This window comes from Danio rerio, chromosome 17 (assembly GCF_052040795.2).
Source record: "Danio rerio strain M-AB ecotype USA chromosome 17, GRCz13ab, whole genome shotgun sequence".
NCBI lineage: Eukaryota > Metazoa > Chordata > Actinopteri > Cypriniformes > Danionidae > Danio > Danio rerio.
The window spans coordinates 30,645,001-30,670,808 of NC_141037.1; the positions used below are offsets into that span (position 1 = coordinate 30,645,001).

At 35.8% G+C, this 25,808-nt stretch overlaps 2 protein-coding genes across 2 annotated transcripts in view; one reads left to right on the forward strand and one right to left on the reverse strand.

The window, feature by feature from the left end:
- The first annotated feature begins 936 nt into the window (after positions 1 to 936).
- On the forward strand, positions 937 to 2,109 carry ankrd9 (ankyrin repeat domain 9). Its single transcript, NM_001007294.1, is given in 1 exon segment — positions 937 to 2,109. A coding segment is annotated over 1 exon segment (864 nt). The 5' UTR covers positions 937 to 1,069; the 3' UTR covers positions 1,934 to 2,109.
- Positions 2,110 to 4,336: 2,227 nt separating this feature from the next.
- The window catches only part of tecpr2 (tectonin beta-propeller repeat containing 2), a 32,779-nt gene continuing 11,307 nt past the window's right edge, over positions 4,337 to 25,808 (reverse strand). Inside the window, 9 exon segments of the mRNA NM_001045179.3 lie at positions 4,337 to 5,894; positions 5,960 to 8,397; positions 12,187 to 12,336; positions 12,483 to 12,624; positions 13,168 to 13,316; positions 22,347 to 22,580; positions 22,724 to 22,813; positions 25,102 to 25,342; positions 25,593 to 25,734. Coding sequence (NP_001038644.3) covers positions 8,246 to 8,397; positions 12,187 to 12,336; positions 12,483 to 12,624; positions 13,168 to 13,316; positions 22,347 to 22,580; positions 22,724 to 22,813; positions 25,102 to 25,342; positions 25,593 to 25,734 — 1,300 coding nt within the window. The 3' untranslated portion in view covers positions 4,337 to 5,894; positions 5,960 to 8,245.

The following is a 25,808-nucleotide window of genomic DNA, read 5'->3' on the forward strand; positions in this document are numbered from 1 at the left end:
ATTTTATACAACATAAAAAGAGAAAACAACCCCTCTGTGATCAATAGTTTTGCATTTAAGTCTATTGACCAGTCTATGAAAGTACCTAGTTATTAACAATATTAAAATAGCTTTCAGTAAGATTTTGGATGCAGTAAAGAGTAAAGTTTCCAATAGACAAAACTCATTTTACATCAATTTTCTATGTGGCCATTTCTTACCACAAAATAGTGTGCCAGTAAAGATGGTGTTTCGACAGCAGTGTCACTGAGGAAATTTTTTTGGGTCCTCTTCTAACCATGAGGTGAATCAAAAACACAAAGGAAATATTTTGACCATCTAAAAGATCTCGTGGATGGTAAATGATCCACCTGAAGCCCTCAGTTTCAGTAAAGTACATGCGATCCTAACTTTTATCCGCTAGATGGCGCACCTGATCCTCAACCCAAATGTGTTTGCCTCTTGCTGCATTTCATTCAAACACTCCCAAATCTGGACTCTTAAACCGGATTATATGTCAGTTGTACTTGTACATACTTTTGCCGCTGACTTCCAAAAACCTATTTTAATTATTCTTGTAGGCATTTAATAACGCATCAAGGAACACACTTAGTCAGTCAATCACTGTCACTGACCCGTAACGATAAATCATTTCAGAGCCAGAGAGCGACGACGAAGATAAACAGATCAGGTCGTGAAAGCGCGCATGGCTCAGCCTGTGTAATATTATGTAAGAGCCGTGTTGAATGTACTGAATGCGCGAGGGTCACCCGATAGCGCCCAAACATACGCACACATGTGCTCCACTACACTAATAAGGAAAAGTTGGAGCACTTTGTACCCTTGTGACGCGCGCTCGCATCCAATGACAAAGAGCGCAGAGATATGCGCAAAGCAACACGCACGGCCCAGCATATATAAACTCTCGCCTGAGTTTGTAGTGGGGTTTGAAGGCGGCTGAGCGGTTTTACACTTTATCGTACGAGATTACCGCCTTATTTTTGGTATTTATATTCCCACCGATGTTTCAGTATCTGCACTGAGTATTCACTGTTAAATCGCATTTTTAAAAATCCAAACAGCCTCAACAATGCCTTTGGATTTGGGGATGTACAGCAGCCGCGCGGATTATAAATCCCCAAAACAATGCCAAAAAACCTCCTTCGCGTTTTACCAGGCTATACGGGACCTGTTGCCGGTGTGGGTCCTCGAGGACATGCGGACCATGGAGGTGTTTCATTGGGAAGACGACGGACAGGCGTGCGCGTACTCCCCGTCAGAAGCGCTTCTGTACGCGCTGGTTCATGATCACCAGCAGTACGCGCGCTATTTACTCAAACTATTCTCCTCTCGCGCACTCGAGATGCCCAGCAGAAGTTTCTGCTGCTGCCAGGCATCCACTGCACCACACCTCTCCATCGCCGTCCGCTACAACCGCATCAACATCCTGAAAATGATGATGGAGACCATTAAGGAGCTCGCAGACTGCGAGAAACAGAGCTTCCTCAACCGGCACGGATGCGTTCACACGGACGGAAGCAAAACCGCGCTGCACCTCGCGTGTGATCTGGTGCGTCCCGAGTGCTTGATCCTGCTGCTGGGTCACGGGGCTTGCCCTTACGCAACGGACCTGACAGGGAACACCCCTCTAGACTGTTTACTCCAGCAGATCCTCCAGAGTGACTTTGACAGGCGCACGAAGCGCGTCTGCCTCGGTTACCTCCTTCTGTTCATGCCCACATTTCGCTTCCAGATGAAGAGACAGTTGCAGGACAATGGAGATGTGTGGAGGGCTCTTATAGGAGAGCAGGCCTTCCAGTGGCTCTGCGGATCATCGCCTCCATCACTGTTCGTGCAGGCCATGCAGAAGCTCAGTCAGTCCATTCCCACAGAGCAGCTGGACTCGCTGCCGGACTTCCTGAAGCCCCTGGACTTCAGACTCGATCAGGCCTGATGTGCTGGAACTGAAAAGCTAATTAAATGCATTGTTTGTTTGACTGTTGTTTCTTGAAGTATTCAGGTTTTGAGTGTATGTGGAAGGATTTGTTGTAAATATGTCAATAGTGTTGTACATTAGGGATGCGTTGTGAAACATGCTGTAAAATTATTAAAATATATATATTTTTTGCACTTGTTGTTGTCCTATTGCGTCTTATTCGGCTCCGACTGGCTTGTAGGAACCAAAACTCATCCATCTTTAACACCAATATGTTTACGCCTGTTTAAAACATGAGTATGGGCAAATCATTCTTATTAAAATGATAATAAACCCATGAATCTACATTAAAGTAACTGGGGCAATGACTGATGATGATTGTGCAAGATACACAAAATCAAAGCTTTTCTACTATGTTGTTGTTTTTTTTCATCCATTACAAATGACATTCTTTCAACCAACTTCATGAGGCATAATAAATATAAATTCTTTGTATTTTTTCTGCATTATTTGACTGCAACATCTATTTGAAGAAACAAAAATCAAATTCATTACTGTTATTATTGTTTTGCAATACAAAAAATTATATCCATTCAGCTTACATTTGAATCTATGATTTGGTTTCGAGCACTATTTAGCCTTGTTTGTTTATATGTCTGTGTGCATTTATATTTTGATTTCCACAATACATATTCTTTAGATGACAAACATGCACTATATTTCTAATACACTCAATTGTTGTCACCAGGGCTGCACAATTTGGAGAAAAAAAAAATCTAACTGTGATTTATCGGATTACAATTGCAATTTGTGATTTAAAATGATACTTATTATAAACGTTTTGAGGGATGTAAACAAAAACAATGTTTTTCCTGTTTTACATTTTTAATTTCTATAGCTTCAGAGAATCCAAAAAGAGCCAAATATATTGACAGATAACGTTATGATAGCTGTTTTAACATCAAGTTATGATTGAATTGCCTCTTTTTACAGTTATGAAACAGTTTAACAACAAGAAATGTTATAGAATTTAATAAAAGAGCTGCAGGTTTGATGTGGTGGTTTTAACAGCACCAAAAAAAAAAAAAAAAAAAAAAAAAACATCAAGCATAATCACAAAGTACCCTACACTATGCTTCTGTTTATTTAAAACCATAAAATTGTCTGTTGTCATGACAAATTAAGAAAATAACTGCAGTATTTTAAATTCAATTAAATAGTTTATATATAAAACAAGAGCAATAATCAAAATAATCACAGCTTTTGTGATTTGAAAATTGCACCTCTTCAAATCGCGATTTCGGTTTAAAATCGATTAATTGTGCAGGCCTGGTTGTCATTGTTGAAATGTATACATGCATACTTTTAAGAATGTTAGAATCATAATAAACACTCTCTCAAATATTTCTAAAATGTTCATCCAGATAATTTATTATTATTATTATAAATTTTGCAAATGGCTGTGCTAAATCAGTTGTGATATAAAAGTTTTTTTTTTTTTTTTTTTACAGTGGTGCATTTTTGTCCAGATTCAGTTTTTTTTGTTTGTCATGGGATTTTAATTCTTGCATTTTTATTTTTATTTTACAGCAACCCACTAAACAATCAACATCTGAGGAAAAATAAATATATAAATAAACAAATAAATAATAAACAAACAAATAAATGAATGATAATAAATAAAATAAATACAAATACAAAAAATACAATAACAAACCATATACAGTTGAAGTCAGAATTATTATCCACCCTGAATTATTAGAATTATTGTTTATTTTTTTCCCCAATTTCTGTTTTAATAACTCATTTCTAAAAACTGATTTTTTAATCTTTGCCATGATGACAGTAAATAATATTTTACTACATATTTTTCAAGACACTTCTATACAGCTTAAAGAGACATTTAAAGTCTTAACTAGGTTAACTAGGCAGGTTAGGGTTATTAGGCAAGTTACTGTATACGATGGTTTGTTCTGTAAACTATTGGGGGAAAAATTAGCTTAAAGGGGCGAATATTATTGACCGTAAAATGTTTTTAAAAATTTAAAACTGCTTCACAGGGAGGCTTATTATTCTGACTTCAACTGCACATACATACACATACCTTTCCACAATCCACAAGGTTTTTAAGTCATTAAAGAACACAATACATTGTTGCCAATTTTCAAATAAGCTGTTTTCTCCTACCTCTATATTATTAGATATTTAATTTTCTCAAGTTTTAAAAGGAAGACTGAATCTTTGAGACACAATGAAATAGAGAGGGGTTGTGGGGAGGTCCAAGACAACAGTATTCTGCGCCTAGCGTGAAGAGATGCAAAAGCTACAAAGTCAGCGTGTCTCCGGTTTAAAGGTTGAATCCAGATTCTTTGACGAAATAATTCAATAAAGTTGAAAATAAGCCACAGATTCACGCTGAGCCACTTACTGTAAACGTTTTATTTGGAAGTTTGTCATGACTAAGCATGGAGTAAGACCGTACAAGTCTATAATGTGAGTTCACATGTAGCGGCATCACCACTTAAACCACACTGGCTTAGCATTACATGCCCGGTGTACCACATAATCACTTTAATCTGACTTACAAGTGCAGAACTGAAACTACTGGCACACAATAGGCCAAAACAACAGCCAAAATAACATACAAATAGCTAAAACTGCAGCAATGCTTACATGGTCATTCAATGATTTGCATTTGATGCATTACTGAGGTGTCAAAAAGGAAGATTGACAAACACTTCACAGTCAGACACTAAAGAGAGAGAGGTGAGGAAATCAACCATAAGATCTAGCGCTGAATTCATGTTTCGTTATCTTATCTATGATAGATTAGATGCTCTCTTTATATGGACGTATATGAGGAGGAATGCTTGTCTGGTATTAATAATATACACTTTATTCATAACAGACTATGATAGATTCTATCAACCAAGTAGTAAATTCAAATAACTGCTCTGTTTTAAAAGTTAAAAGTCCAACCGTTGTTTTAAAAGAACTCACATTAAACGGGAACACATGACTACAGTATAGATATGTGCCAAATGCTACTGTGATTTTATTCCTTTCAAGTATTTAACATGGTACAAGTGTATTTACAAGTAAACTCAATCCCTTTACATCATCAACAAAAGCCAACTTAGGCATAGTTTCCCTCTCCAATGACGATCAGATTTATAAAACTTTTCGAAAGCTCTCTAGTTTGTTAGTCTAACTATATTGTGACATATAATTCCTCTACCTATAAGGATACAGTGAAATGTGTTTGATATTTACATGATCTATTCATCTGAAGCAGTAGCGCACAGCTTAAAATGGATTTACATTAAACATTTCCTTACATTTAGCGAGCAAAGTGCTTTAGGATACAATGCCATTCAATAATTTGGGGTCCGTAAGGTTAAAAAATAATCATCAAAATAAATCTGCAATTAGTTGATTAAAATTACAGCAAAACTGTAATATTGTGAAATGTTATTATAATTTAAAATAATTCATTATAATATAAGTTTTATTTGAACGTAGATAAAATGTAATTGTAAGACATCATGTAATCTATAAGAAAGCATTTTAACATTATGGGCCCTATCATACACCCAATAAGGTGCAAGATGTGTTTGGTGCGATTTGTTGCTACTTTCAGACCCGTGCAACCCTAATTTTAATGTTTGGCACCATTTTGTTTAAATAGCAAATGCATTTGCGGTACTCTGTGGACTCATGGGTGAGCTGGTCTATAAAGGAGGCGTGTTAGGGCGCATTGTTGGTGTGTTGCTATTTTAAGAAACTGGAACAGACTGCGCCATTGGCCAAGTAAAAGCTGATCTAAAGTCCAGCGCAGATCGCGTTAGTTATGTGCCTATGCAGGTTCAAACGCTTAATACACACAGGATGTTCAGCAATACACAAATATCTTTACAAATAAAAAAAAAAGAATTCAAATGTTACACAAATAATTATTTACTACATATATATATATATATATATATATATATATATATATATATATATATATATATATATATATATATATATATATATATATATAAAAAACTATTTCCATGCCTTCTTCAAGTCGGGGGGCTTTTTCAGTTCTTTTTATGACAATTAGCATTTTTATTAGAATGTTATTATTAATAGTAATATTTATTATATGCATATTTATGTTAGTGGTAGTAAAAACAAGTTTAGATTTGTTAATGGATTTCTTTTGAGTGTGTACAACACTGTTTCCTTATCCACGAAAGTAAAGGAGTAAAGTGTAAAAATAAAGTAAAGGAAAAGTAAAGAGGCTGAATGCAGGAGGCTCATTCTTTATCCTCACGCAGATGGTCTGTTTAACTGTTTTCTCGCTAGTAAAGCAATGAGTTTTTCCACATACAATGTCCGCCATGTTAATAGCAAATGTGCCATGGCATGATGCAACTGACTCTTATCGGAGATGAGACTCTGATTGGTTTAATTCGAATTATGTTAAAAACACACCCATAACTCATTAAGAGTATAAGCACAGCCCTGTTAGACCATGTGCCGGGTGCAAAGTGTATTTTTCCGTCCTTAAAATAGTAAAAGTGCATTCGGACATGGCCTTAAGGCTTTGTGCTACGCACGTTAGACTTTGCGCTTAGATTGTTAAAATAGAACCCACTGTCCCAATTTTCCACATTTTTTTCTCAGTTTTTTTTTTTGTGGATTCAGCCTTTTCTGATTTTAATTCTTAGTCTTAAGTGATCAAACCTATTTAATTTAACAACCATTGGTAACATTTTTTTATGGTGACCTTAATAGACATGTTACTATAGTAATTACAGCTAATTATGCATGATTACATGCAACTAACCCTAAAGACATAATAAATACATGTAGTTAATGAATAGTTACACTGTAACAAGGATCCATTAACTTAAGTGTGACCCAGCTATCAGACACTTATCTAAAATTACATTTTCAAGAAATATGTGTTCATTTTTTCTCAAATACGATTTGAGTAAAATTTACACCATCGAAAAAAAAATTCTCACATCTAATTACACTGCATTAAAATTATTTATGTTATCATAACTTTAATAATCTATTCATTGTCCCTTGGCTTAGTCCCTTTATTCATCAGGGGTCGCCACAGTGGAATGAACCGCCAACTTATTAAGCATATGTTTTACACAGCGGATGCCCTTATAGCTGCAATCCTGTACTGGGAAACATCCATACACACTCAGTCACACACATACACTACCAATTTAGCTTATTCAATTCACCTATAGCGTATGTCTTTGGGCTGTAGGGGAAAGCAGAGCACCCGAAGGAAACCCACGCGAACACGGGGAGAATATGCAAACTCCACACAGAAATGCCAACTAACCCAGCCGGAACTCGAACCAGCGACTTTCTTGCTGTGAGGCGACAGTGCTAAACACTAAGCCACTGTCACCCCGTTATTACAACTTTGAAAACGTAATTTTACTGTACGATGGCAACATATTTCTGTACCTATTTCATCAGATTAAACCAAACTTATATTTTGACAGGCTGTTGTAAAAATGCTTGAAATTATTGATGTTATCCGATGTCCATAAAACGGGCATAAAGTGTCAATTTGGTTCAAACTTTTTACAATTTCTCAAATCTGATTAATATTGATAAGATGTACAGCACTACTTTTAATTTACTCATCCAGAATTTACAAATGTTCACTGCCAGTTAAGTTTTCATAACTATTCAGAAATCATGTATCCCTCTAATAAGCTGATTGAAACATTACTAAACAGTTTTTTTTTATAATAATAAAGGTTAAAAACACCCGTGCTGCTTGATATTTTTATTAAAACGGCTGATTTCAGGATTACTAACAACTAAAATGAAGCATTTATTTGTAAAACTGAGAATTTTGATCAACTTTATGCATTCTTGTTAATTAAAATAGTTAATTTCTTTAAAAAAACATAAAAAAAAAACTTAGTGACCCCAATTTTGAATGGTAATGTATAAACGGAGTCTCCACAGATTAATAAAGTTAAAAATAAAAGATCTAAGTGTGAATATACATTTTAAAATGAAATATCGTGCTAGATTAAACAAAATAGGTAAACATTTTCCGGTCACAAGGTGCACGTTTTTTTTTTCTTTTTTTTCCAAGTAACACCTCACATAGGTTTAACAAAGCGCAGTCTACTTCTTAAGGATTTAAACAACACGAGGGTGAGTAAATGATGACAGCTTTTCCTTAGTTTTTTTTTTTTCAGTTGAACTACTCTTTTAAGCAGAAATGAGTAAAGTGCCTAGAAAGAAATGTCACATAACAGTGATTTCTGGGTTGCTTCAACACAATTTGGGCATTTAAATCACCTCCCACTCTTCCTCCAGCTCCTCTCCACTCAGAGATCCTGCATTGACATGGTTTTTGCTCCTATAGTTTTGCAGCGTCTTGGTGAGCCGCTGATTCAGAGCTCCAGTTGGAGAAACGGCCCACAGTTCATCCATCGGGGTCACTGCAAAAGACAGTTATTAGCTCGGTCATTACCATGTGCAGATATTTATCTTATTAGTTAACAAGGTTAAAAAAAACTAATAATCACAATACTTTCCTATTAATGTTTTTCTTGAAGATCATTGAGAATTTCAAACATTATATTACGCGTTTTGTCAAATGTTACGTTTAAATAGGCCACAGATTGGCATACATTTATAACACAACAAAGCCTTGAAAAGCCATGAATGGCTTAGCTCTCCAGTATTTGAGGGAGCTCCTAGTGTACTACGGGCCCTCATTTCCACTACGCTCAATTAATTCTGGACAATTGATTATTCCCGGAATATCAAAATCAACTTTAAGCGGCAAATCTTTCTCATATTTGGCACCTAAACAGTGGAACAGCCTTCCTAGCACAGTTTGGGAGAGAGACACACTGTCAATCTAAAACTAGATTAAAGACTCATCTCTTTGCATTAGCATACACATAAAACACAAATGCTTTTGAAATCCAAATCCTCTAAAGGATTTTCAGGCTGCATTAATTAGGGCAACTGGAACTGGGTAAGTCACTATGGGCCCTATCATACACCCGGCGCAATGTGGCGCAAGGCGCGACGCAATTGTTGATTGCTAGTTTCAACTTGGCGCAAGAGTCGTTTTGACGTTTAAGAAATAGCAAATGCATTTGCGCTCATATGTGCGCCCATAGGCGTTCTGGTCTAAAAAGGGGTGTATTGATGAGGTGTATTGCTGGCGCGTTGCTATTTTGAGAAACTATAATAGATTTTTCAATAGACCAGAACAAAGCCGGTCTATTGTCCAGCACAGAGCGCGTTAGTTGTGCGCCACACTTACACACTGCTTAATACACACAAGATGTAGAGCAATATGTAAATATCTTTACATATGAAAAACAATTAAAATTTTAAGGATATATATAGGATATAATAAGGATATATAGGATATAAATATAAAGGATTAAAATATTACAAAACATTATTTTCTAGCCTACATAAATTTAATAACCATACTTTCATGCCTTCTTCATCTTGGCGGGCTTTTTCAGTTTATTCATACCAATTTTATATAATGTTATTATAATTGTTAGCAGTATTATTTATTATATCCATATTTATATTTGTTTTATTAAAAACAAGCTTAGATTTGTCCACCTGTCAGGTTTTAGACCATATGGGGCACAGCATGTGTATTTGGATATAACTCAGGTTTTTGACCACACTTCGTTATTTTTGTTCATTTATTCGTTTGCTGGAAATCAGAACTGAATTTAGAAATAGTTTTGAAACAAATTTTTGCACTTAACAGACAAATTATAAGCTAATTATAGGCTGATTGATGTCTGTGCGTACAAGGTTTCACTATCCACAAGAGCGAAAGTGAAAGTAGATAATGAGAGGCCTTATCTCTCATTCTTGCGCTTTAGGTGCTGTGTGTAACTGTTTTCTTGCTAGTGAAGCGTTCAGTTTTTCCACTTACAAAGTCGTCATATAAATAGCAAATGCACCATGGCGCGACGCAACTGGCTGTTAAAGGGAATTGGAGATGAGACTCTGATTGGTTTATTCTCAAAACACACCTATAACTCATTAAGAAAATAAGCTCAACCCTTTTAGACCATGCGCCACGGCGCAAAGCGGATTTTTCCATCCTTATATTAGCTAAAGTTAATTCTGACACGGCCTGGATGCGCTTGCGCCCTGCGCTTTGCACTTTGCGCATGGATCATCAAAATAGAGCCCTTTACTTTGAATAGCATCTACGCTTATGTTAGTCTGTTAATCATCATTTCGAAGTCTCCATAATCCTAGACCAGGCTGTATTCTGAGCAGCTGCTGTTGTGCTCGTGTAGACATGAAACTGATTCCTGAAAGACCCCAGTGACAGACGAGTCTCTGCATTGATCCCATGGGCCAGCCTGTAAACCCGCCAGTGACCTTTTCACACCTGCAGCTTCTCCTTGATAGACGCCCAGTGTTCTCCAGCCCTGAATGCAGCTCTGCACAGGAAGTTTGAGAGAAATGGTCGTGCCCAACTGAGCCTGGTTTCTCTCAAGGTTTTTTTTCCTTCAGTTTCGTCATTTGGTGAAGTTTTGTTCTTTGCCACTGTCGCTACTGGCTTGAGACTAGTTGCGCATCGATGCATTTGCTCATCAGAGTTTTAAACTTTCAGCAGTAAAATTTAAACCACACTGAACTGAACTGAACTTCAACTCTGAAAACTGGACTGACACAGTTTCAATTTACTGGAACTTCTATGTTAAGATGATTTGACACAATCTACATTGTAAAAGAACTATAGAAATAAAGATGAATTGAATTGAATGAAATTGGATGAAGTTTCAAAATAATAGAGGTTTTTTGGCATTTTATTTGGTTTGTTGTTTTTTTTCAAAATAAACTACAAGTATTTACAGTCTACAATATTTGAGAAAAAACAAACATCTTTTTTATATGTTCATGATTCTGAAAATACTGCAAATGTATCATCTACATGTACATCTTTTCTAAAAAAAAATCTTGCAAATAATCAGGGAAATTATGTAGGAACATATGCCTCTGTAAAAGTGCCATAGAATGAAAATCTTTATATAGACATTGTTGAATAATAAGAGTTCAGTACATGGAAATGGCCACACTGTGAGCCTCAAACACTATTGTTTCCACATTCCCATGTAATCCTTTTGAGTGTAAAATCTCAATTAAAATGGCACTTACCCAAGCTGCATACCTTCCACGTAGGTATCAAAGAATAATTGAACATATTGTTTCACTAGCTATGTTTCTATCCTATGTTTATGCTCATTTTGGATATGCGCATAAAAAATGATTGATGGAAACGCCAAGATGTGCATAAATTATGAACATGCACATAACTGAGTAGGATAACATTTTATCCAATAAGGAAAAATGTGCATAAACTGAGATGGAAACACTTTTACCAAACAAACTCCAGTATGCACATTAAAAAAGTTATGTGATTTTGTTAAAAAAGTCAAGAGATCCTGTGATGATAAAAATGTGTGCGAATGGATAAACAAGCAGGCTGAGCAAATTGTAAAACATCACAAAATGTTGTTTTGGTCATTCTAAAATGCCTTAACCATTTCAGTATTAGTGTAATTATATTATTAATTATTTCAGAACTGTCAAGAGCATCTGTGGTCTGCGTCTCATGCCTTTAAACACCACCACGTACTTATTGTGTGTCAGCATTGTCTTCTCAGGTGCAAGTAATTATTAAATAAAAACAGATTGAAGTAGCTTCTCCTACCACAGCAAATTCTGTTTTTACTGTTGATATTTGGCGCCAGATAATCCGGATGTGATGATTTTGTTCTCATTAGATGGAAAAGCTGCTTTAATAGCATGTATTTTATGCAATATTACAGTTTTTCACATCCATTTAATTTGCATCATTGGATGGAAACGTAGGTATTGTATTTTAAGGCACCTTTAAAAAACCTTTAGGATATAAATATGAAGTTTGGTGCATGTAAGTGTGGCTGAGCTGAAGAATTAAGGTTCAGTGCTGGAGAGAAAATAAATCTTTTCCAGAAAATGTCCTCTGAAAATATGAACTGTAATTGAAATCTACAGACACAAACTGAAGAAGTGCAATAAAAGAAACAATTAAAAAAGGTTGTTTTAAATGTTTTCTTTCTATTGGACTGAAAAAAAATCAGAAATGGTAAAAAGCCCAAAATCTAAAAAATATGGAGGAGCAAGAAATTCTTGTAAATATTTTTTGACACTAATATTTGCCTTAATTGATCCTAAAAGCCCACCTGCGAGGCAGCTGGCCAGTCCAGGGATCTTCTTCCAGTAATCTCCAGCAGGGTTTTTCTCTGTAATTCCGTATCGACGAGCCACTTGCCCATTAGCAAGACGAACCCAAGCGGTTCTCATGCTCAGAACCAACTGACATGCCTGAAGTCCTACAGGTAAAAAAACAAACAAAAAAAAACAATGACCAATCAGAAAGTCACTTATGAAAATGAACTTAAATTTGACAGTCTTATAAAAAAAAAATTAAATAAATAAAAATGACAACAGCGAATTGGATTATGTAATGGTGGCTTACCTGGAATGTGCTCCCAGGCCGTCCCAACAGGCATCTCCTCAGTGATGCCGATACGTACGAGCACATTGCCTCTGTTGTCCAGTGCCCACAGCATGCGGTCATTAGGACTGGTCTGAATCTTCACCAAATAATGTCCAGCAGGCTGCTCAAAGTAAACATCAGAAAAAGAAAAGCACATCAGGTAGGTGAACTATTATATGGTGTGTTTAATGGGATAAATTATCCTGAACTGGATCATTGTAGGAACTGTGTATTAAAATATTACATTTAAAGCTGCAGTATGTAAACTTTTTTGTTCCAAATTTGCTTAATGAGTGAAAACTTTTGTCTTTTTTAATTTCAGTAATAATGTAGCTTTAAACAGAATTTCAGTGTGGAATCAGATTTGCCAAGTCTCTTGTAAACCGTGTATCTGGTTTAGAAATTATATAAAACAAATACTTACAGTTTTTTGAGGATTTTTTTTCCACAAGGGTTGATACTAAGTACACATTAAATATGACTTTAGTTTCTGCTACACTAAGGTCCAAATAAGGCGACTAAGCCGAAAAGAAAATTAATGAATGAATTAAATACATACATTTTAAACGTATTTTATTACACATAATTGCTAATAACTCAGATAGTTTAACAAAAATTTAAGTGATGTACTTACATTTTTTAAAAATACATAAATCTTGTTTACCTGTTCAGGAGATTCAATGCAGATCCAGGCTGGAAGCATCATGCTGGGGTTCAAAGGTTGAGTTCCAACCCGAAAATACACCATTCCATTAGTATCACATGCCCAAACGTTCTGACTGCCACACGACAAACTGAGAAACCTCACATGACCTGAGAGGAAACAACAGAGATTTCCCACATCATAACAGTATTCCAGTAAAATATGACTGCCACACATGAGCTTCAAAGACTGTTAGTGTCAGTTATGAGATTTTAAGGGCAGCCAAAACTTGGCAATGAGGAAACATCATATACCAATCCTTCATGTCTGTAGCACAAACAACAAGCGAAGCTTATTTTCAAATAAAAGATTAAAACCTCACAACTACTAATGTAAATTACCAAAAATGTCCAAGAGTAATCATCTTTTAAGTTATTGGTCAATTAATTGATCACCTAAATAAATTTTTCTACTTAAGTTTCATTGTCAAGAGCATGAAAGGAAATGCAAATGACACCCAAAATGCAAGAGGAAAAAGTTTTTACTATAAAGAAAATCCATAAAGAAATTATAATTTAATAGAGCCATGTAATGACTAAACATAATGTCTAAATGCAACAACTGCTGTAAATGTTAGAAAATCCTTGTTAGAAAATAGTTACAGTATGTTATTTTCTTCCAAAATAAACATGGGTTATTAGACATTTAAAAGATTATGAAAAGGCCAAGACATCATGAATGTCTGTGATGCATAAAATGATTATACCATTTATTTATTAGTATATATAACTTATATATATATATATATATATATATATATACACACACACACACACACACACACACACACACACACACACACACACACACACACACACACACACACACACACACACACACACACACACACACACACAGAGTTGAAGTCAGAATTATTAGCCCCACTTTGATTTTTTTTTCTTTTTTAAATGTTTTCCAAATTATGTTTAATAGTGCAAGGAAATTTTCACAGTATGCCTGATAATATTTTTTTATATTTCTTATTTGTTTTAATTTGGCTAGAAAAAAACAGTTATAATATTTTTAAATACCATTTTTAAAGACAAAATTATTAGCCCCTTTAAGCAAATTTTTTTTCAATAGTCTACAGAACAAACCATCCTTGTACAATAACCTGCCTAATTACCCTAACCTGCCTAGTTAACCTAATTAACCTAGTTAAGCCTTTAAATGTCACTTTAAGCTGTACAGAAGTGTCTTGAAAAATAGCTGGTAAAATATTATTTAATGTCATCATGGCAAAGATAAAATAAATCAGTTATTAAAAATGAGTTATTAAAACTATTATGTTTAGAAATGTGTTGAAAAATATTCTCTCTGTTAAACTGAAATTGGGAAAAAAAATAAAAAGGGGGTCTAATAATTCAGTTATATATTCAGTTTTCGTATTAATATCAGTAATACTTTGAATAAATAAACACAGTTTGTAAAGTAATATTTTCTGTCTTTTGTTAACCAAACGAGTGGTTCTAAGTGAATTTGCATTGTAAGCCTTAAATAAAAGTTAAAAAGTTATTACTTTATTTTATTGTTAAAAATTTTATGTCTTAAGTTTTTAGTTAATATACTAAATTTGCCTGATATGTTATACAAATCTATTTCAGATAATTAACTATCTAGCTGTCCACAATGAAAGTGACACAACACAACAACATAACCCCGGATAGTAAACTGATGCCCCCTTTTTTTCTTCAAGCATTGAACAGAAAAGTTATTATTAAGCTCATAGGTCCTGGCTTACTTTTCCCCTTGTGTCTGCTGTACATGCTTTGATTGCACAGTATGCGCAAAACTATGCACATTAATGACATCCATACATAACGGATTATATATATAATTACTCAATCAAATCTCTACTCCGAACCAAACAATTTAAACACAATGTTCATTTTAATTACACTATCCAAATGTTAAAATTCCTCAAATGCCAGACTATACTGTAAATATTCTCAGCAAAGGGTGAGTGACAGGACATATTGTGTGACTGAGTTCAGCTTTAAACCATACATCACATCTAGCAGCATCCCAAGGACATCCAGGGCCTCAAACTGTGTGACCTTTGGAGATCAGCCTACATTCAGCAGGAATGTGGCGGGAGTTTTGTCTGTACACTATGATATGATAGGGAAACCTTGACATGACATTTATACGTCATGGGACATGATGGGGGCTTTGTGCTGAGGACTTTGATAGCAAATCTTAACATAACATGTGATACACTAACACACACTGTCTCCTTATTGTCTGTTACACTTTCCATGACAGGTCTTTACATTATATTTGTAAAAAAATATATATATTTTTTATTTAGCATAAAGTTGATCGAAAGCTATTCAGGTTTTCCTAAAGGACAAAATGATAAATTGTTATAATTCATTCATTCATTCATTTATTCATTTTTTTTGGCTTAGTCCCTTTATCAATCCGTGGTTGCCACAGCAAAACGAACCGCCAACTTATCCAGCACGTTTTTACTCAGCGGATGCCCTTCCAGCCACATCCCATCTCTGGGAAACATCCACACACACTCATTCACTACTGACAATTTAGCCTAACCAATTCACCTGTAACACATGTCTTTGGACTTGTGGCAGAAACCGGAGCAACCGGAGGAAACCCATGCGAATGCAGGATAAACACGCAAACTCCACACAGAAATGCCAACTGCCCAGCGGAGGTTTGAACCAGCGACCTTCTTGCTGTGAGGCGACAGCACTACCTACTGCTTAACTGCGTTGCCTAATTGTTATAATAATTTGGAATATTATCTACAGTACATTATATTCAATTTATGGTATTTTATTCAATATGTGTTCATTTATACATTTTTATAGAAATTATTTTTATATTTCAGCTGCATTAAGATATAAGAACATTGACACTGTCTTAAGAAAAACAGCTCAAGAAAAATATCGAAACAAACTGTTGCATATGTCACCTCATATAATAAAATTATATAAATTTAAAGCATAAATGTTAAAATACAAAAGTCAACCAATTTCAATCTGAAAAACCTGATCATCCATTTTATCTTCTATGTGGTGCTTCACATTCTTTCACTGGGTGAGATAGAATGAAACACACTAAATCAAAAGAAAAAAAATAACACTGTGGGTGCCTGATGTACACAATGAATGAAAACAATAGATTGCTTACATGTCGTCACACCCGTGGCCTTTGGTCGCAAGAGCTCTTTGCACACTGTGCTGATTCATTACTAAGAGAACTAGATAAAGCAGAGCTGACGCTTCACTTCACTTCACTGGATGGCCTTTTTTCTGCTTTCAAGAGTTTTCCTGAAATGAGACGACTCATACCAAAGAACATGTAGCACAGAACAAAGTTCACAAGACTAATCCAGAAACTAAAGAATAGAGTATTTCCAACAAACAGGACCTGATGAACTTCAATAACCCTCACAAAGTCCATCCATAGGCCTGAGTCTAAAATGGGTCTGTTGCATAAACAGAAATAAGCAGACACTGTTTAAAATGCGTCAGCCATTTTACTTGTGCTTTCAAATTCACAGCCACTTTGCTGGTGTCTGAATGCTCGTTAATTGTCAAAGCCCCAAAAAGAAAAACAAATAGCAAAAGCCAAAATGCTCAATTAACTGACAATCTCTCCCAAACCACAAAATAATCACCAAAGCCTCCAAAACACACAATAAGTCAACAAAGCCTCCAAAACATGTCAAAGCCCCCAAACACACAACTAATCGGCAAAGTCTCCCAAAACAAACAATTAATGGTCAAAGCCTCTAAAATGCACAATTAATCGGCAAAAGTTCCAAAACACGAATTTAGTCAACAAAGCCTTCAAAATGCACAATCGTCGAATCCCCAAAAAACACACAATTGATCAACAAAGTCTCCCAAAAAGAACAATTAATGATCAAAGCCTCCAAAACGCACAATTAGTCAACAAAGCCTCCAAAACGCATAATCAATCATCGAAGCCCCCAAAGTCACACTTATTAATCTTCAAAATATCCCAAAACGAACAATGGTCAAAGCCTCCAAAATGCACAATTAATCACCAAAAGCTCCCAAAACACACAATTAATTGGCAATGTCTCCCAAAACGCACAATTAAATCACCACAAGCTCTCAAACCGCACAATTGATCACCAAAGCCTCCAAAAAACACCATTAGTCAACAAAGCCTCTAAAAAGCACATTCAATCATCGAAGCCCCTAAAACACACAATTAATCGACAAAGTCTTCCAAAACGAACAATTAATAGTTAAAGCCTGCTAAACACACAATTAATCGGCACAGTCTTCCAAAATGAACAATTAACCATCAAAAGCTCCCAAAACGCACAATTAATTGCCAAAGCCTTCAAAACGCACAATGAATCATCGAAGCCTCCAAAAACACACAATAATTTGGCAAAGTCGCCCAAAATGAACAATTAATGTTCGAATCCACCAAAAGAACAGTTAATCGCCAAAGCCCTCAAAACGCACAATTACTGAAGTTCCAAAACATACAATTAATTGACAAAGCCTCTTAAAATGCACAATTAATCACCAAAGCCTTCCAAAATGCATAATAATCAGTAAAGCCCACAAAACGTACAATTAATTGTCAATTAACAATATAATGATTGAACTAAAAACAACAATCAATGGTGATATTGTACAATTATTCAGTAAACCCTCCCAAAAATGTACAATCAATTACCAAAGTGTCCCCACATCTACATAGTGGACAACTAATCGACATAGCCACCCAAACAAACATTTTTGAAAGCCCACAAAAAGAACAATTAATCATGAAGCCCACCCCCCAAAATCAAATATTAATAGTCAAAGCCTCCCAATTAATCACAGAAGCTTCCACAACTGACAATAAAATTCAGCCCTAAAAAACAAACAATCAATCATCAAATCCCCTCAAAACAGACAATTAACTGCCAAAACCGACCAAACAATTACTTTGCAAAGCCCCCAAAACACAATTACTCGCCAAAAAAAAAGAAAGAAAGAAAGAAAGAAAGAGAGGACCATAGACATAGACAATTAATGATCAGGGTATATTTCCTAATCTTAGCAGGCCAAGTCTAACAGCACCAAAAACATCATGTGCCCAGTCTGTACCCAATCTAAAAATGCTCGTACACCCAGGACTTGCCCCAGACTCATCTTTCACGTTGCCGCCCACCCGAAAACAACCCTAGACGATCAGAGCTACAGCTGCTTCATCACATGCCTCTGCCTATTTGTGTCTCCATACTGTCAAAGCACAAACACACACACACACACACACACACACACACACGCACGCACACACGCACACACGCACACACACGCACACACACACTCAATAAACAAATGACTTACACTGATTGCACTGAATTGTAAGCTGTGTAATTAAAATATGTCTGATGTAATCAGATTAGATCAGCCTGCATTGTCATTTCGCAATGAAACGCTGCATTGATTGCATTCAGAAGAGCCTGACATTGTGTCTTGTTACCAAATTTCACTGATTAAATGTGTATTTAATGCATTCCTGTAGCCTAATCACTACAATATTGAATTCCAAAGGATTGATCTTCATCACATGACCTTTGACAGTTAGCTTACCGGCTTTATTACAAAACACGTTATGCAAGAACCACCTGCTTGCATTAAAAATATAAACAGCTCTCTTAGCAACAGACAGGATTTATGCACAGAAACATGGCCTGCTTTTCAATCATTTCAGTTCAATGTGGAAATTAAGGCATAAAAGGGAAGGTTTAGTGTGTCTAGAAGGAATAAATATTGAGTGGGAGTGGGCTGGTTATGTGTGAATATGACAGAAGTAGGTCGGCTGCAGAGCGCGTGGACAGCCAGGAGACAAGGGAATCTGAGCTGGGAGAAACAGGAGAGGGTCTTCAACATGGTATGGCCAACATGCGTCATTCCCTCACATATGACCAGTGCAAACGGCATTCGAGACCTTCAAGAGCGGCAGCATTTGAGTTACTTATTTCAATTACGTGTCATCTTAAGGATGGCTATAAAGTGCTAACTAATGCCTACGTGACTGAATGCAAGCAAGCAAACAAAAACATCAATATTGCTGTGGTAGATAATTGTCCTTTCCTTGCTGTCAGTAAAATAACTAAAAATAAATAAAACATCTTGTGAATCTTACATAACTGGTTGAGAATACATACAGATCTAATTTTACCCAGAAAAAAAATTGTTAAAAGGTCAAAAATGTGTTATGATGAACTTTTTCATTCAAAGAATTCTAAAGAAAGGCATTACAGTTTTAAGAAAAATATAAAAAAAAAATGGTTTTATTTACAATTAAAAAAATATATATATTTTTATTAACAATTTTTAATAATACAAACATAAGGTAGATATATTAGGATAATAATAAAAAAGTAATCTTCAGCACCAAATCCTCATATTAGAATGAGTCTGGAGGATCATGTGACACTAGAGACTGGAATAAAAAATAAATCATGAATTGTAATTTAAAACACACAGAGACCCAGAAGGGACGTGACAGTGGGGAAAAAATAAGTGGAAGAAAAAAAAAAACTGAACTTTAGAAAAAAAAAAAAGTGATAGGAAAATATTTATCTTTTAGTTTTTGCGTTCACTTGCAAAGATGTTTTGCATTATCCTGCAAAACAGTTTTCCCACAAACACTTCCTGTTCACTTTACATGTCCACCCTCCAGTTTTTGCCAGGATTCTCCTGTATTTTACCATTCTATCCCACTATCATCCTATCATTAAGTATTTTCCCATATTTCTCATATAGTTTTAAACTTAAAAGCACATTGAAATTAATATAAAAATGTCTAAATTCTTTCCATTAAAGCTGTGTGTCGATCATGGCCCTTCATATGCGGCCTCTGTATAAGCACTTACTGATGGACGCGCTCCATATGATAACCAGATCCCAGATCAGCTTCTGTGCACGCCATTTAAAGAGAAGTGAAAGTACAGGACACTTTGGGATTCGTGTGCGTGTTTAAACAGGCAAATACATTTTATAATATATAAACATGCACATACACATCCTGCGTGTTTTTTTAAACACAAATAAATGTCTCTTTAATGAGCAAAAACAGTTTCTATAGTAATCGAGTTCTTTCATTATAGATCTGTGCACCTCTGTTATCAGACAAAACAAGAGAGATTCATTTGCTGCTCTTCACTTGTTTGATAACAAAGATGTCACGTTAAGTGGCATGTACAAAAGCTGATCTGGGATCAGTTTATCATATAGAGCTCGTCTGTCAGTCAGTGCTAATACATGCATTCACTGACCCAGAGGTTGCATAGAAAGGCCGATGATCGACAAACAGATTCAATAAAAAGAAAGTTTTTATATTAATTTTAATGTGCTTTCAAGATAAAAATATATGAGAAATATGGAAAAATACTTAATCATAGGGTAATAGTGATAGAATGGTAAAATATGGGAGAATCCCGGCAAAAACGGGAGGGTGGACATGTATGTAGTGAACGGGAAGTGTTTGTGGAAAAATGTGTTGAGGGAACGCAAAAACACTGTTTTTTTCATCCACTAATTTTTTTATTCTTCCACCCATTTTTTTCCCACCATCAAGTCACTTCCAGGTCTCGGTAGAAATAACAGTAAATAACAGGAAAAAAATTAAATATTAAATTGATTACATTAATAATACCATAATTAAACAATATTTTATAATTTACTAGTTCACTGCAGTTTATATAATAAACTAGGAATGCACCGATCCTGATACTTGGATTGAACATTGGTTCAATACCACATTTTTTTTTTGCTAAATTGGGTATCGGCCAGCTGGTACCGATCCAAATTTGTTCTGTGTAATTTATTAGCCAAAAGTCATGAAGGTAGCCTATAAGGCACTAGAAAGTTGTCATGTAGGCCTACCATATCCCAAATGTTTTGAAGCTATTCTATAGTTTAATGTGAAGCAGAGATAAATATTCAAGTGATAAATTCATGTTCAATTCAGCGCTTCCCGCCGTTGCGCCTGTCAATCATTCTCCATTCAATCACAATTCAAGCTGCGTGTTGCGTTCATGACGACACGAAAAACTGATTATATAAATAATCAGTGTAGAAATGCATTTAGTTTTGCATTAAATGGGTTCAATTTGACATGCAACAAGGAGTTAATTGCTTAGATCAGCAGATCGCATTAGCAACACTGGAGAGGGTCATTACCTGCTCTTCACACACAAAGTTGGCCTACCTGAAATGATCAATTTGAAAAGGCTCATAAAACATTGGACAGATCCTCAACGCACTGATTTCTTCCCCTTGTGCTGCTAATTTTTGAAAGTGTCCGCAGATACTGGAGGGCTGCTCGATTCATCAATCACTTCATTCATGCACTGGGTGTGCAAAATTATTCACACAATGAGTTTCTGTTCTCTCATCCATCTGACTTAGTTTTTTCTTCTGAGGGGAATACTTTGAGTGCGGTGAATAGTTTGTAAAGCCTGGCTCCTTGTGGTTAAAGTAGTTGATTAAATGAATAAAAGTTAAACTGACGGGTCCAATATGGATTGTCATTAACAGAAAATGATTTCGCCTAATATAGGCTACTCTGAAACTGAATATTTCACAGTAATTTTATTTACATCAATATTGTATTTAACAGACCAGTTTGGGGTTTGGCGCTGAAGCATATAAGCAGACCTTGTTTTGAACTTCACCTCAAATCTTCTTGTTTATTTTGTATATAACTCCACCAAAATTAAGATACAAACTATACCAAGTGAAATTTGTTTCAACAACATAATTTTTCTAAAATAAATGCAGTATTGGTGAGCAGGAGACATTAATACAAATGCTCGTTTGAGTCAATGCAAAACATTTTTATGGAGCAGTAAAAAAATCAATAAAAAAAAATTAAATCTAATTTAGTTTTTTGTAGTTGAACCGTGGAAGGTGATTAATGTTGCATTATACACAATGCAAATTAGCTTCATGAAAGCAACATAAAGTAACGTATTATCATGTCACGTCACGTCAAATGCATTTAAAAATCCAAATATAATGTATTTTCTGTATAGCATTGCTGGAGGGGGGTTGGTGTTCTCACTTTAAATTTAGCCAGCATGTGATCCACTGATAAAACTATTATCTATAGAAAGAAAAGTCTCTCACCAAGCTGACTGAGGTCCAGTAATGACCAGTGCATTCCTGTAGAGCAGCTGGCTGATAAAGTGCGAATGTGGACACGACCGTAGTGATCTAAACCCCACAATGCATCACGGCAGGCAGAGAGCTGCATCATCTCCACGTCTGGAGGAAACTGAATAGTGAAGGGTCGCATCTGAAGATCCTGGTCCCAAATACAGAACAGGTCTTTCCTGCTCTGACCTAACCAAAGGAAACTGCCTGTGGAGACAAATTAACATGAATGATGATACAGATTTGAACTGTGCAGCCAAAGAGCAATAATATTTTTACTGCTTCTGCCAGACAACAAATAATGAACAGGTGTAAGGTGAAGCGAAAGACAGGATTATTACTGTACAGACCCTCTTTGGCTGGAACAGCAGAGGAGAACACAAAGGCCCATTTAGTGGCAGAGGCAGTTCCTCTGGGTACAGTGCTCCTCCAATATGTCCCTGGATTAAAATGAACAATAAGTTATTTTCAGACATCCACTTTGATGTGAGGAGATTAAAATATGAGCACATTTCTAGTTTAAAAACCGTAAAAACACATTTTATTTTTGATAACTCGGCCCGTATGGAATCTGTGTGCACAGAAATGCACAGATTTTTAGCCTATCATTGATAATTTATAAAAAATAATTAATTTATTTGTGTAAATAAATATGTGAAAAAATGTTATTTTGATTTATTCACAATACAGCTTGTAATGTAATATTGTCTGTCTTTTAGTAGATATATTACATGAAAGACTTGCTTAGTTTACCAAATAAGTTGATCTAATTGGATTTGCATCATAAACATTAAATAAAAGATAAAAAGGTATTATTTTTTTACTTTATATTTAAGTTTTTAGTTACGATACTCCCCAAATCATTATAAAGCATAAATCCACATATTTATTTTATTTTATTTTTTTACAAAATTCTGCACAGAAATAGCAAAAAATATCTGCAGATTCTGTCTGGCCGTACTCTAACTTTTGAAGAGAAAGTGCACAGACATTGAGTAACTGAACCTGTGTGCATGGGTTGATTTTACACATGCAATCAAATAGACAGCCATACTGGAATTTTAAGCAATCTTATAAAAATTTTACATTTTCTAAATATTTAGAAGAAATCTTGGCACATTAAATATATGAAATGCATAAGCAAACATTTTATATATATTGTTTAATGTTGTTCATTCATTCATTCATTTTCTTGTCGGCTTAGTCCCTTTTTTTTTTGTTGCCGTTTTTATACAGTGGATGCCCTTCCAGCCACAACCCATCTCTGGGAAATATCCACACACACACACACACACACACACACACACACACACACACACACACACACACACACACACACACACACACACACACACACACACACGCACACACACACACACACACACACACACACACACAAACACACACACAAACACACACACACACAAACACACACACACACAAACACACACACACACACACAAACACACACACACACACACACACACACACACACACACACACACACACACACACACACACACACACACACACACACACACACACAAACACAAACACACACAAACACACACAAACACACACACACACACACACACACACACACACAAAATTTAGGCTACCCAATTTACCTGTACCGCATGTCTTTGGACTATGGGGGAAACCGGAGCACCCGGAGGAAATAAGCGAACGCAGGGAGAATATGCAAACTCCACACAGAAACGCCAACTGAGCTGAGGTTTGAACCAGCGACCATCTTGCTGTGAGGCAACAGCACTACCTACTGCGCCACTGCGTTGCCCTGTTTAATGTTGTATATATATAAAAAGGTTTTCAGACTACCATTTATATCAGCTTGTTCAGGGTTAAGAACAAATTAGAAATTTTATATTAAAACAAAAAAAGAACTTTAACATATTAATCATAACAGTATGACATTGCCAGATATCTTTTCTGACATTTTAGTACAGATGAAAAATAAAAACTAATATTATGGTTTTAAGCATTCTGTGTTGTTTTAATAGACACCATAATGAATGAAAATCTCTGAATGATTATTTGAAAACCTTTTAAAAAAACAGTTTGATTTCCTTTCTAAGTGACAAACAATGCCAGTAACTAGTGCAGCCTGCTGTGTTTACAGGATAACCCTGGAAACTGCTATAGTTACACTGTTCTATTACCACCAACAACAGTCAGTGTCAATTTACATGTGATTCAGCTTCGCCTTCAATTGTTCTATCTAACATTTATTTTGGAGATGTTTGCTGTGCAAAGGCAACTTTTATGCAGATTAAAGGCACTGTTGATAACATAAACTGGTTAAAGACATGCCACTAAAAAGCATGTGCTCATCTGCAGCATTTTTAAGATCTGTAGCATTTTTTAAGAATCCAGAAATCCTGGGGGGGCTGAATTGAATAAACTATAACTGAAAGGCTGTGGGGCGACGAAGTGGCACAGTAGGTAGTGTCTGTAAATTGTCTGTAGTGTATTGTTGAGAATGGGAGTGTGTGGATGTTTCCCAGAGCTGTTTGTTGCAGCTGGAAGGGCATCCGCTGTGTAAAACATGTGCTGGATAATTTGGTGGTTCATTACGCTGTGGTGACCCCGGATTATTAAAAGGACTAAGCCGAAAAGAAAATGAATGAATGAATGAAAGGCTGTGATCCATGATGTGTATCATGTTCTGTAGTACTTTAAAAAAAAAAAAAAGCTAAAAGTTTTATACCAATAAGGCTGCCTTTGGCAACGTGGAACTCATTACGTCCAGACGCAATCCAGACACCACTGGTGTTGACACTGATAAGGCTGGGTTGGCACTGGGAGTGCTGGGAGAGGAAGGCCACACGCAGACGTTCAGCTACCCGCTCTACTGGAGCTCTGGTGACTGTGGCCACGGTCTGAGTGGCCTGGATCAGAGTCTGGAAAAGACTGCCCTGATCAAACACCACATAGTCTGTGATGCTCACCTAAATAAAAACCGAAGGACAACAACTTTGTCAAGCTTTGTATTTTCGCAAGAATTACGTAAGGAAATCCAAATCTTTTCTTACAAGAAAACAATAGTTTTAGCCTTGAAATTGGAGCTCTAGCAATAATTAGCATTTTTACACCAAAAATGTGTGATTTGTCTACAGAGAGGGTGTTAAACAACTCGCTGTAAAAACTGATCAGCTCTGGAGGAGGATATATTGTGCATTTGAATGTTACAATATGTACCTGCCACCAGTGGTCATCTTCACCCTGGGGTTTTTTAGCAGTCACCCCTGTCCTGAACCATAGGTTTCCACTGGTGTCCAAAGCCCAGACAGTGTTGTTCTCACCCAGAGCAATACAGATAGGCTCCAGACCTTGGCTCTCACTATGGACACACACATGCAACAACTCAATGCTCTCAGGGTCCAACAGGCCGTATATAAGCCATTCACTAATTTT